Source organism: Eretmochelys imbricata, chromosome 16, assembly GCF_965152235.1.
Source record: "Eretmochelys imbricata isolate rEreImb1 chromosome 16, rEreImb1.hap1, whole genome shotgun sequence".
Lineage (NCBI taxonomy): Eukaryota > Metazoa > Chordata > Testudines > Cheloniidae > Eretmochelys > Eretmochelys imbricata.
Genome location: NC_135587.1, coordinates 23,955,113 through 23,969,113, shown reverse-complemented (window position 1 = coordinate 23,969,113; position 14,001 = coordinate 23,955,113). Strand labels below are relative to the sequence as shown.

General features: G+C 45.5%; 1 protein-coding gene across 2 annotated transcripts in view; it reads left to right on the top strand.

Annotated features, from left to right (window-relative positions):
• Positions 1-14,001, top strand: part of STRBP (spermatid perinuclear RNA binding protein) — an 86,003-nt gene that overhangs the window by 41,262 nt on the left and 30,740 nt on the right. For both annotated transcript variants that reach the window (XM_077835550.1, XM_077835551.1), the window contains exons 2-4: positions 3,484-3,665; positions 6,913-7,130; positions 12,415-12,580. In XM_077835550.1, coding sequence (XP_077691676.1) covers positions 3,663-3,665; positions 6,913-7,130; positions 12,415-12,580 — 387 coding nt within the window. In that variant the 5' untranslated portion in view covers positions 3,484-3,662. The remainder of the gene's footprint in view (positions 1-3,483; positions 3,666-6,912; positions 7,131-12,414; positions 12,581-14,001) is intronic.

Below are 14,001 nucleotides of genomic sequence, written 5' to 3'. Positions count from 1 at the left end.
ATGCTGTCATCTGTAACTCCCTCCCTAATCGGAGCACAGTGCAGCCATTTCCCCAGACCTCAATCGCTCACTTTTGGGGAAAAGGGCAGGTAGAACTGGATTAATGGTGACTCTTGCCCGACTTGTTTTGCTTGTTAATACAACTAGGAGCGTCTCTGAAAAGCTGCATTGTTCTACCCCTCTCAAGGATAGCATGGAAAGGTGTTGATGCTACGTAACATGTCCACTGTGCAGCAGAGAGAAAATAGCCCCGGTCACGCTGTAAACATTTGCTTTGAAGCTATTTCAGGTTTTCAGAGTATACAGAAAAGAGCTCAGTGCATGCGGAATTGCACCCTGAGGTACATTTGTTCTCGGAGCTCAAGAGGTGGATTGCAGGCTTGGCCTCTAGACAGTACTGTCTGCCCAGCAATTTAGTGAAGCATCAGAATTTGCTCAGTCAGCCATTTCCATCCATCTGTTTTCATTGTGTTGTCACCTATAACCTGCAGCTTATAGCAGTCCTGGAAGGGAGTCCAGGCTGGAGCGTAGCTTGGTGTCTAAAGACTGTGGTGATGGACACATTCGCTAAATCCAGTAATAGGCCTTCCTGTGTTTTTAAGCCCGTCGGCTGCTCTGGTGAGGAATGTTTGATGCACTGTTGCTGTGCTGAGAAGTGGCGGAAAACCGAAGACTGGGCCCTGACTGACACCCCTGTGCAGCTGAAAATGTTGGGTGGAGGGTGTGGCACTCACAGGTTTCCTGGTAACCAAGGGACAATTTGGCGTTTTCAGAAAGTAACAAGAATCCCGGCTGCAATGGGCTCTGTTTCCATACCTGGGACAGTGTCCTGGGGCCTCAGTAGCTGTTCACCGCGGGGAGGGGGGTGTACGAATGCCTGGAAGTCCAAGGGCATTTGTGAGGCCTGGGAGCTTGCTGCCTTGGGTCCCAATCTGCAATCACTTAAATGAAGTGAGCCGTAGCTCACGAAAGCTCATGCTCAAATAAATTGGTTAGTCTCTAAGGTGCCACAAGTCCTCCTTTTCTTTTTGCGAATACAGACTAACACGGCTGTTACTCTGAAACCTGTTAAATGTGTATAACTCTACTCATGTGAGGTGATCATTGACATCAGTGGGGCTACACAAGCGAGTAGTTATCTGCGTATGGGAGCATTTGCAAGGATTGGGTCTGTGCAAAGTAAGTCTGAGACTTCAAAAGCTGCCCCAGGGTTTGGACCCCAGTTCCAGTTGGGATTTTAATGGCAACTTTGGCATCTCAGCCTGCAGTGGGAGGGCAGGATTGGAACTTTCTGAGGCTGAAGAGCTGAGCAGGTCGTGAATGTGTGCTATGGGGGCGCTGCATTGGTGGAGAGGGAGTCTTAGCCTGGTTATTCGGTGCTTCCTGTTGGCCCTGCCATGGAACTAGGACACTCTAATTTGGTTCTAAAGGCAAATATACCTGTGTTTATTGTCCAAGCTCTGTCCCTGTTGGGCTTTCAGGGCCCTTTCTTGGCAGAGGCTCATCTCAATCCATCTCTCTCCCTATGAACTTGTCCTGTCCAACCCTTCTCGCCCCCCAAAAAGCGTTTACTGTAACCACATCTGACCCCTTCATTATTTATATTCTCCTTCAACCCATCCCCATATTTAACCATAAGGGGGGTCCCTGTACCAGACCCTTTCACTGGCAGGTTGGTTGGTTGTTATACTGTACTGTATCCCAAGTACATTAGTCTGGAGTTCGCAGAGACCTCTTTATAGACAACAAATTGCTCCCAAAGCAATTTAGTCCTGTAAATCTGCTTCCCTTCTCAGATAGGGGCACAGTGAAGTGGAATGTATTGCTCCCTTTCTAAATGTGTGCAAATCTGTACGGGACACAACATTTTGATAATTTTGTCACACCTCTGTAGTTAAAGTATGCTTTCAAGTCACTTCTCTAGTCCCTATGCTGTTGGAAAAAGCAGGTTTTGACCTTTAACAATGTCAGGATTGTGCCATAGACAATATGCAACATATTGTTTGATGTGCAGGATTGAAAGATACAAGAAAAAGAGAGCACATGTCAGCCAGCAGGATTTTACCAACTGGCTTTCAAACCACTGCAAATGTGTCTGAAAAGTTCACATGGTGGTATATGGAATGAGAGGGAAACGGGAGTTCTTTGCAAGGACGGGGGTTCCATAGTGCTCACTGAGCTCATTTCCTCTCCTTTGTCACATGGTACTCGCCCCATCACTATGTCCTCCTGTTCTCGCCAGGCACCTATTTGCAGTTGCATCGTGGTGCCCCCCAGTAATGGTGCCTGTTGCTCTGGGATAGGGGAAGGAGCTTTGTGCTTTTATTTCAATGTTTTTCTTTTTAGCTTTGCCAGTATGCACAGAACAGAAAATGAGGGTGTACAGGCCCTAGCCTTCAAGTGTGTGAGTGGAACACCAGTATGCTAGGTGCTGGGGTAGTATAGTGGGTTTTCAGGAAATGTAAATAGCCTAGAACAGAGCCCAGCTTGGATTGTTGTGTGTTTCCCTTCTCTGAGCCGGCTGCTGTTTCTTGTCAGCTCCTAACCCTGCACTTTTGGAGACTGATTTCTCCATTTATACCACCACCCAACCCCACCCCCGCCAAAGAGAGAAACTCCCTGTCTTTTGGTCTTCCCTGACATGAAATACCACATTCCACTACAAATAGCAGACACGAGCGAAGGCTTTTTTCAGGTGCAGAGAGGGATAACTGTTCTGTTGTAACATGGTTCAGAGGAGAAATGCCTGGTATTCCCCAGTTCTGCCAGGGCTTGCTGTCCATGGGTTCGCTTGCCTGTCTGGTGCTGTGGAAAGCAGCACAGAGATGCACAGTGTCAGCTGGGGGCTCAGAGGTCATGGGTGAAGTTTTCAGAGTGGCGCCAGGTGACCCAGCCGTGCATTCTCCTGTGAATTTCACCTTCCATTCGATTTGGACTAAATCCCCTGCCCTGCTTTGAAAACCTCAACCTGTAGCTGTTTGTGGCAGGGACTCTTTCTTACTATATTTGTACAGCGCCTGGCACACTTGGGGCCATCCTCCTGATCGGGGTCTTGGGGCACCAATGAAGTACAAATAATAAATGAAAAGAAATTCAGTGCCCAAGAATATGATATATGGATAAAAGTGGCACACCAGTTTTGTGGCTGGCTTCATATCAACTGTACTAAATACCCTGGAATTCTGAACTCCCGGGTATCAGAGCTTTTGAATGCCAGTTGCTTCTCGGCTGATGATCCCGGATGAGGATGGCACAGGAAAGCGGTAACATGTATGTGGGCATGTTTAAAAAAAAAAATACTTTCTATAGAGACATCTGCTTTTTGTTCGGCATTGATGATTTCCTCCCCCCCTTCTTTTGAAGCCTGCTGCTTTAATCAGTGGCTTGGTTTAATGTGCTGCTTTGAAAAGCAATCAGAATTAGCATGTGGTTTCTTCTCTCTTCAAGTTGTTTCTCTCTCTCTCTCTCTCTTTCTCTTTGCAGGTGTTGTATTGCAGAAAGTGACTCCTGGAGCATCTCGCCTGTATGAACTCTTGAGCTGGCAGGGGATTGAGAGGCTTATGAGGAGGTTCTGTCAGGCAAAAGCAGTGCCTAGCAAAGATACCGAGGAGGAGGGAAAAGGAGAAGGGGGAGGGGGAGCGGAGCTGAGACTCTAGCAAACCATGGTAGGTAACTGTCTTCATTAATATGGCTGCTTTAAAATTATTATCCACCCCTAGCCCGCTGTGGAATCTGTTAAAACAAGAGTGGAAGGATTTTCTGACTCGACTGCATTAAAGATGTCTCCACATGGTTTAAGCAAAGCAAATGAGCTTTGATTTATTGAGGGGCTTTTTCTAACCGGAGAATGAAGCCTTGTGAGCCTGCAGGACATGCATTATTAAACACAAATGAAGGGGATGCTCATAAATAACCTTTTCTAATAAAACTGGCATTAGCAAGCTCTTGCAGTGAGTGTGTGTGACCTTGAACTGTGGATTGCATAACAAACACTGACACTCCCCACCCACCCCTTCCCCACAAGATCAGATGTTGGTGCTCTCTATATTTTAATGTTAAAAATTAAAAGCCAGAGCTCTGTGCTCACCTATTAATAGCATAGATATGATACATATGTAACCAGTACCCATCCCGGCATATTTGATGACTAATTGAGGAGTCACTTCCAATCTGCCTGCTTGTATCTGTTACAAATCGCAAGAGTCAGAGATGCATTGAATTTGCAAAGCTGTGCAAATGTGAAGGACTTGGAATGGTTAGTTTTTCTAAAATGCATTCAAGGAAGGGGGAAAAACCCACCCAATTAATTCCTGAGAGCCAGCTGTTAGGAGTAATTTGAGCCTATTGATTTTTTTTTTTTAAGTCCTCTACATGTTGTTGCTGCGAGACAGGGAGGAGTGACTAGGCACAGCATTATATTTACAGTAAAGTACTGTATTCAGATTTGAGTAGACGATTGCTAATGAAATCCATTAAACGATAACCCAGCCAAACACAAATTAAGATTTCACCCTCTGTGGTGAGAAGAATGCTATGGGGGGAAAGGGGACATCAGGGAACACAGGGCACAGATTGGACTTTAAATGGGAAGCTTGCTGGATCCAATGAATTCTTGACCCAGATTCTCTTGCTTAGTACTTATTTTGCCATTGCCCGTTAGTGAGGTAACCATGTGTTTCTAATACACAAGTTACAGGCTTATCAGTTTGCCGCTGCTGGAGTATTTTCTATAATCTGTGTTCACAAGAAGGGAGATTTGGGGAGAAGGGGACATTCTTTGGGTGGACGTGAATTAACAAATCTATCTCACTGATTGACTGCTGAGCTGCAGCACCCTTTACCTGTATCTTTGTGTTTTGTAACTGAGGTGAACGACAGCAGGGACCTTCGGGAATGGAATTCTAGTGTGAGAGTACTGGGCAGGGCATAGGGGGAGCACTCCTTACCTGTGAACCAATGCACTTCTCCCTGAACATGTACATTGCCTGTGGGATAGGAGAACTAAATGCAGATTCAGCAATGAGACTGCTTGGATCCATTACAGGCCGTGCTGTCTCTGAGCTCAGGCATGGTTACAAGCTGTGAAGGAGGGAGAAAGATTCCCCATCACTGCAGGATAAATGCAGTTTATGGAAGTAAATGATTAGCAAGAGTGCACCAGTCTGCCGAGCGGCAGGGGAAGACCCTGTGATCCACGTACTGGGAATATTTTTGATTCTCTCCCATTCATAGGGAACGGAGTAAAGAGTTCCCTGACACTGCATCAGATTGGTCTTTGAGCACCAGGGTTACATGTGGCTGAAGGGGAAACATCTGGTAGACGAGTGGCTGCCCATGCTGGCTCACTAACTTTTCAGGTCATACATGTCTCGCCTGGATGGCATGGCAACCAGACATCTCCAATCAGGTCACAAGTCTCTGTGCTACCTATCCCCATCATGGAACTCCATGAGCCCTCCTTACAAGCCCTTCTTTATTTGGGATCCTTTAACCCCTTGTTTTTTCTATTTGATGATTTTAATCTTTCCCCACAAGCTTAACCCTTCCCTTCCAGCCTCCTTTCTAGCCATTTTTCATGCTCTTTGCGAATTCCTTCCTGTTGGTCAGGATTTTCCTTGTGATCTGTAGTTGCTGCAGACCCAGATGCAATATCTCTGGCTTGGCAGCACTAAACGCATAAAGTGAGAGGCTGGTGGGCTGCCTCTGCACCCAGCCGAGCACAAGGGGAAAGCTGCAGCTCTTGGCATGTCTTGCCAGGCAGAGTTGTTCTCCCAGATTGTCAAAGCCCTGTATAAAGTGCAGCTTCTCTCAGCCTCCTCCCCAGGACACCTCTTTCCAGATTACCTGCCCCAAAACAAGATGACTTCCTTGATGTGCATGGAGCCCTTGAATTTCCTCTTTGGAACCAGATCAGCTGACCCCTTGGAACCACTCAGCTGCTGAGGGTCTGAACAAAGGGACAGAGTATTCCAGAATGCACTGTGAATTTATTGAAGAGCCAGGAGCCCCTTTCCTTCATAGTTACTATTTACTGTTCGTATTTCAGTGGGGACTAGAGACACCAACCAAGCTCAGGGCCTGTCTGTCCAAGGTGCTGCATGGACATAGACATGGGCACAGTCCCTGCCTAGAAAAGCTTAGACAAAAAGAGGGAGGAGGAACCAGGCATAGGCGGAAAGTGACTTTCCCAAAGTTACACAGCAGGTCAGTGGCAGAGACAGGAACAGAACCCAGGTTTCCTGCTGCCTCATTCATCCCCCTGCCCACTAGGCCTCCCTGGCTCTTTATGCTTCATCAGAACCATGGCTTTTTTCCCCAAAGTGAAACTTTCTTGGCGAAGTTATGCAAGGCAAGCACCCAAAAATACCTTTATTAACCATTGCAGGTAGGATTAGCTAGGGCAGTGCTTGACTGGTATTCTCATGCAGATAAGAGTCTGCATTGTCCCTGTCCTTAGGAGCTTACAGCTGCTATTGGGTGAACCTGATAAACAATATGGGGAATAGCAGAAGAGAGTGAAAAGGCTAGTTGTGGAGTAAAGGAGACGAGAAATTTCTCCTCCTTGCATTTTTCTAGCTCTGGACCCGAGTTTTTCTGTCCCTAGTTTGGGAGTTGGTACAGAGAACATTACAACCTACATTCCTGGTGGCCAAGTCACAGGCACAACGTGCTGTTGCACTTTTGCTACAAGTTTATTCCGGTTTGGCTTTTTTCAGTGCTTCACATTTAATTGGCTGGGTCTCTCTACTTCAGGCAGAGAAGAGATATACGTTCTGCCGTGATTCTAGACCTTTGTTATCCTAAAATACTCCCCCGTCTATATTGGGGAGGATTCCCTTTCAAATAACGCCCTTCTCTTGATAAGCCAGTAACTGTTCTTTTTTTCCCTACTCTTTCCCACCTCTGTGACAGAGATCTATCCGATCTTTTGCTAATGATGACCGCCATGTTATGGTGAAACATTCAACCATTTATCCATCTCCAGAGGAACTTGAAGCTGTCCAGAACATGGTATCGACAGTTGAATGTGCCCTTAAACATGTCTCCGATTGGATGGATGAATTGAACAAGTCTGTGAAAATCGAGGGAGATGGGGAAGCAAAAGAGGAAGCTGCAGAAAGTAATGCCAAGTGAGTTAGTTAAGCCTCATAATGAGCCTCTGTACTACTATGAATGGATTTCTCTCCTGCTAAATAAGGGCCACAGTGTTCTTTAGCTTTGCTGGTTATGAATGTTCATAGCAGGAAGTAGATGTGTCTGGACTCCTTCTGAGATACGAGCACGCTGCGTGAGTGCAGGGAATGAGTAATGAATAGGAACCTGGTCAGGGGCTGTTCTCGCTTTTAAGACAAAATGTTTGAAACTTGCAGTTAACAAATTTAAGAAACAAACGCATCTCCCTATAACTCACAAATCTAAATCCAAAACCATAACCAAGTGGTGTCGGAGCTGTTTCAGTTTAACAGGCAACAATGGATTTATAAATGTGTATTGTGTATTCAACAGGCTAACTGCTCCAAAGGAGCCATTACGGTACACTGTGTCATTCTGTACTGCATCAAACATCTGTCACTGCACATCTCTCTCTATTCCCTGACATGGTGCCAGATTTTCCTCTTCTAGTTTAACTCCAGCAATTTAGGAAACAACTGGAACAACTGGCCCCTTTTCAGGTTTTTATGGTTAAAGATCTCTAACTCAGGCATTCTTGGCTCTCTAGAGCCATACAGATAACTGAGCTTCACACCCTGAGCCAGGTATGTATTATGGCCAGTTTAGAGATGAGGGAACTGAGGCACAGAGAGGTTGATTTATCCAAAGCCACATAGCAAATCAGTGGCAGAACCCACAGGACCTGACTTCCAGTCCTGTGCTCTCATCAAACCATACTTCCTCCAGTATAACGACCTTCTTGAGACAAAATCTGATTAGATCATTAACATAACCTGGTCTGAGAGCCAGTTCCTGGATTTTTTCTCTAACTTTCCTTGCTACAAGTGGTGGATTATTAATGTGGGTTGCTACCGGGTGAGTTTTGCACTGTGAGTTCTGATCTGGTTTTAAGATTGGTGTGGAAAGGTATATTGGGTAGTGCCCACAGGGTCAAGTGCTAGTACTCCACACTAGATAATATATTTTGATGGCCAAATTCTGCTACCTGCCCTTGTGGTGAATATCACTTTACTCTGTCAGTAAGCTCATTGAAATCCAGGAGGACTAATTCTGGAGTAAGGTACTATGAGGTGAAGGTGGCAGACATTTGGCTCTGAGTCAGCAAGACCGTATCCTTAAGTGCTGCTGTATTTGTTTATCTGGGCTGAAGATTTCATTTACCGGTTCAATGTGAAGGAAGCAGTGATTATCAGTCTGTCATAAAAATTGTCATAATAAACCCTGATGTGCATTGGCAAATCCTAAATCTGACCATTCCCTATCATGCTGGTAACAGTAACTTAGTCTTTAGTTATTTCCAGGTCTCAATTTAAGTGTCAGTGTAAGAGTGAGAGAACTGGGAAACAAAGCTCAGTTTTCCCTACTAGCTGGACATGCTCCAGTTTAGAAATGGTCCATATTAGTTGAGGAAAGCTCTGTATGTGAGAGCTCCCACGATTTGCTTAAAAATCCCAACAAATATGGTGAAATGGTAGAAAGTCCCTCCTGCACCAACATTACTAGTCAAAAGTTTCTCCTTTGTCTGGATTTGCTTGATTCTGTCGTATGCACATTTAAAGGGCTTCGGGTCTCTGGGAAGAAATCTGGTTACTCAGAGTGAAGTTTTAAAGAGAAGCCCTGCTAACAGGGGCACCATATGAATAGACTACAGTGAGCTAACTGAGATGCATTCACCAGTGTCCAGGTCAGCGCATAATGTTCTGGGCAAAGCAAAGTCTCCACAAGTGGGCCTGCAATTTAGTTGCCTGTTTTCTGAGCACCCTTTTTTGACTAATACATATTTCTCAGATCCATTTCTGATCTTCTCAACATTCTTGTACTTGTCACTTTTTGGTGCAAAATGTATGCGGAGAATAGAAATGGCAAAATATTTAAATTTCATGACTTTTTTTACATAAATTAACTGATAAATTGGTTTAAGGGCGTAGGATTGTGTGGACTCCAGGGAATAATAGCAGCAGATTGATAGGCTACTTCCCTGGAGATGGGCAGTTAAGCTGTGTCATCTTGTGTGGAAGATAAATAACGTCAGGTTTCTGCTGAGCGGTGGACTTTCTTGACTTCTCTGACTCTTTAGGTGGGATGCAGTGCACATTGTGTCAGTAATTTCCAAGTGTTACTGGCAGCATTTTACTTTTCTTTCTGCCATGGATAAAATAAGTGCAGAATTTTTTTTTTAAATGGCTTTGATGAAAGTCTTGGCTTGTATTAAGTGCTGTTGGCATAATCAAACAGCCTGACTTCAATTTCATGATTTTGTGTGCAGGATGTTTTATGATCTTGCTGAGTTCTAAATTTAGAGTGCGTTTTTGTAAGTGCCCAGGTCCTCTCTCTAATAAATTTCCTGTCTACAGATGTTCTGACAAAAAGTCAGCTGGCTGGAGAATAGCAGGTGTCAAGTGTCAAAGCAGAGACATGGAGGGGTTTGGGCTATTTCTCTTCCTTCCCCCTCTCTCCAGCTGGTTTTTATAAATCAAAAAGTCGAGATCACTTTCTGTAGAATTTTGTATCAAAGCCAGCCATTTGGACAGATCAGTGAGTGTTGCCTGCTGGCCTGAAAGTAATGGAGAATTTACATCCATCCCTGCTCCTGCAGAGGAGGGAACGTGGTGATTGGAAGGAACGTGGTGATTGGAAGGATTCTTACAAGCAGCAAAGCAGGACAAAACTGTGATGGAAACTAGGGCAAAGAATAATCCAGGCTGCTAGCTGCGTGAATCTCCCCTTCTAGCTATGACTGGTGTCATTTCTCCTTCATACCGCCTGCCCCCAGCGAAACCGACATGGTGACTAGCTGGCTGCCAACACTAGCACTGTGTGGGGGGAAATGTGGGAATGTCAGGACCATTGGGCTTGCCTGAATGCCTTTTCTTTACAGAAAGCAATCACAGCTGTAGCAGGTCTCTTTTCCACTAGTCTGGGCACAAGAATCCAGGGGTAGCTCTGAAACCCACCCTTTAGTCGGGGTTTAACAAACTGTGACGTAATGCTGCCTCTGGGATGTCTTGGCAAAATTTAGCAGATTGCAGCAGGAAAAGTTTACATGAAAACAAGGAACCTGATTATTATTCATTGTAAACATTTACAGTGCAGTTTGCATCTTCAGCATGCTGGGCAAAACATTACCAAACAGTTCCTCCCACTCCAGAGAGAAAGGCAGGTGTTTGCCCTGTCATCTCGTATTAAATGAATGCTGTCCGGTCAGCTTAGGCTTTGTGAAAACAAACAAAGTCTAGCAGTCATAAAAATGTTTCTGTGAACTTTGAAACTCATCAGTGGAAATACTTTTTTTTAGTATGTGGTGCATTATTTTAGAAATTCCCATTCAGGTTGACAAGAATAAAAGAAACCATTAAAGCTAACCCCATCACACTCTGCAAAATAGTATGTTGGCCATTCACAAACCATTTTAAAAAGAATTACCGTATATACTCATTCAATAGGTAAAAATAGTAAAAACTGTATGACCCTTTCATAAGCCGATCCTATATTTCAGGGGTTTGCCAATTTTGGCTCCCGGCCCATCAGGGTAAGCTGCTGGCAGGTCAGGACATTTTGTTTACCTGGAATGTTCACAGGCATGGAGCCCCTCAGCTCCCATTGGCCGCGGTTTGCCGTTCCCAGCCAATGGAAGCTCCGGGAAGTGGCGCCACTTCCCACAGCTTCCATTGGCTGGGAACGGCAAACCGCGGCCAATGGGAGCTGAGGGGCTCCGTGCCTGCAGACACTCCAGGTAAACAAAACAACAATGTATTAGATATTCAATTCAATGATTTCATAGAGTTTAAAATCATCAAATTTTGGTGTAGACCCATTCATAAGCCGACTCCCGCTCTTTGATGCGTCACTTTTTTATCAGAAATATTCAGCTTATGAACGAGTATATACGGTATGCTTCTCTGCCAGATTCACTGCCGAATGTTGCAGCATCTGGCTAATTTTCTAGAACCAGCAAGTGAAAGGGATTTACAATCTTGGTGGCATGGGCTAATGACTGGGACACTGCAGTGGGAGTCAGGAGACCTGAGCTCTGTCCCCAGCTCTGCCACTGACCATCTGGTGTGACCTTGAGAGTGTCACTTTCCTCTCAGCCTCCTCCCTTCCCTCTCTGCGTGTCTCTGCTCTGTTTAGGTAATAGGAGACAGTCTTTGTCCACCCCTTTTAAGTATATCCAGTTGTGCCCATGTAGGTGAAGGTAAACATGTGAGAGAGGCTCAGGGTGCATTATCTGATCGAGGATCTCAGAGCATGTCTGATCAGATCCTGTCAGTTCTAACTGCACAGCTGCCTCTGTAACTGGGGCTGTTTTCACCACTCCCAACGCTTACAACCCTTTCCATGGGGTATGCAGCACAGTGATATGCCACTAGCTAGTGCTGCAGCGTCCAAGAAGCATCTCTGAGGAGTGCCTGCCTGTGAATGTCAGTAGATGTGTGAGTGTTCCTCTTCTGTTTCCCGTCGATTCCTGCTGGTTTGTGCACTCTTGGGCTGCTCAATTGCTTGTTACGTTTTTGTCTGTTGTCAGCACTCAAAGCTGAAGTGTCGTTTATCTTGCTTTGAAACCTATGACACTTACTGTGGCTCTTGAGTCTCCAGAGAAAACCAGGAGAACATTTAAGTCTGATTCCCCAACCTCTGATTCTTCTAGCTTTCGGTGGTGAAAATTTTGAAGGGCTCCTACAGGGAAGATTGCTTGAAATGGGGAGCCTTCCTAAAGTATCTAGTGTTTGCAGGATTCACAAAAACGTTTTGCACAATATTTTGTTACAAGCTTCAAAAAATACACGTAAAAGGAGGTATAGGCTCCCGCTGTCGGGCGTGCTGGGGCCCTCAGGAGCATAAGTCTCATTGAAAGACAATGGGGCTTAGGCTTCTAAGAGTCCAAGTCACTTTTGAAAATGGGTCTTAGGCTTCTGAAAACTTGATACCAGGCTCGTGTGCACTCTCCTTCTCCTGCAGTTAGGCAGTGAACTGCTTGGAGCTTCATAACTTAATCCAAACCTTTGATTCACAATTTGGTGACTACAGAAGCGTTTCATTCATGTTCACATTAGTTTCCATCATTTTCCTGTTGGCTACTTGCAGAAAAGCTGTCAGTGCTTTTCATGATCCTGTCACTGATGCATTGCAGAAATGCTGGAATTGTTTCCATCAGTCTCTTTTCCCTGGCTACAGTAGGGGGTGGTGGTGGGTTAGGCGTGAAAATATCACTGTAATTTTTCAGACATGTGTCATTTCCAGGAAGCAAGGTGGTCGGACCTTATGTGGTGTGATGAGAATTGGTTTGGTTGCAAAGGGCTTGCTGATAAAGGATGACATGGATTTGGAGCTGGTTCTCATGTGCAAAGAAAAACCCACAAAGACCTTGTTATATACAGTCAAAGACAATCTCCCAATCCAAGTTCAGGTAAGTTAATTTTGGGTAAGTCCTCCAGCTCTGATTGATAGTATTGCAAGACATATTCAGCTAAAAGCTGCACTGGGTAAAAGCTGAAATTAATTTGATACCAAGAAAAATACAAGCGGTAAAGGTACAGAGAGCAAAGACTGTACTTAGAATCTAGGACAGCGGCTAGAGCCTGTGATACCTTAACCAGATGGATAGAAAGGCTATCCTCAAAGCGTTCTTCCCTAGTCCTTGTTCTTGACATCAGTCCTGCTACGCCCTCCAACTAACCTTCCTATTGGAGAATTCACCCATCTGGACTCTTCCCTGCTCTCACTCGTAACACAGAAACTAAATGGGATCTTAAATCTCCCTTCTCCTGAGCATGTCAGCCTGGCTCACTCTGCCCTGTGTGTTTCCAGTGTGTTGAACTTCCCCGTTACAGAAGCTTTGTCCCTCAGCTCTGTTTCAGTCTAAACTCCCCTGTGATTCTTAAGTGACAATAGGTAAGGTTCAGAGTTTGTCATGGTTATTTTTAGTAAAAGTCATCAACTGGTCGTGGGCAATAAACAGAAATTCACGGGAGCCTGTAATCTGTCTGTGACTTGACTAAAAATAACTGGGTGGTGCAGGGGCTGGTGGGGAAGGAATGACAGCTGGAGCCCCACCACCACCAGGGGCAGGCACATGGTCCTGACTCTGACCCCAGCCACAGCTACCGAGGCAGTTGGGGGGTGGGGGGACGCACAGCACCCGTTCCAGCTGCAGGTACAGGGGTGGCAGAGGGAGGAACGCAGTGTCCCGGCCACAGTCATGGGGGTGGGGAACGCACAACCCTGGCTTCAGTTCCAGCTGCAGGGAAGGGGTGCACAGCTCTGGCTCTAGCCCCAGCTTCAGCTGCTGACAGCTGAAACCGAAGAAGTCATGGAGGTCCGGTAAAGTCACGGAATCCTGAATCATACCCTTAACAAGAGGCCATTCTGAGCGGTCAGTGGTCCCGGATCACAATGAATCCTTGATATGTAGTTAGTATTAATTTGTACCTTTTTGTTTTGGTGTGTAAAAAAGCATCCTGTGAACAGATGCAGCCAGTACCACCTCTTTTTAAGGGAACCCAGGGCTATAGCTTCCTTTGACATATCCCTGGGCCTGAATAATTAGTCCGGCCTGAAGCCCATGGCAGGGCGCTATTGCCTAGAGACTGTGCCCCAACAAATACCTCTCACAAGTAGCTCTTTCTAAACTAGGTGATGAAACTCATTCTCCCTCCTTTCTGGTTTGCTTTCTTGTCTCATGTTTATTTCCACATACAGCGTACACGTTTCTACCATTCTTGGGAGCTATACTTTCCATTGTTCATTTGTTTGCACACAAGTGTTCAGGTTATATGGAGGCCTACTCTGCAGACACAGCCATCTCCGCAGCTGGGGCCTGGTGGGGAC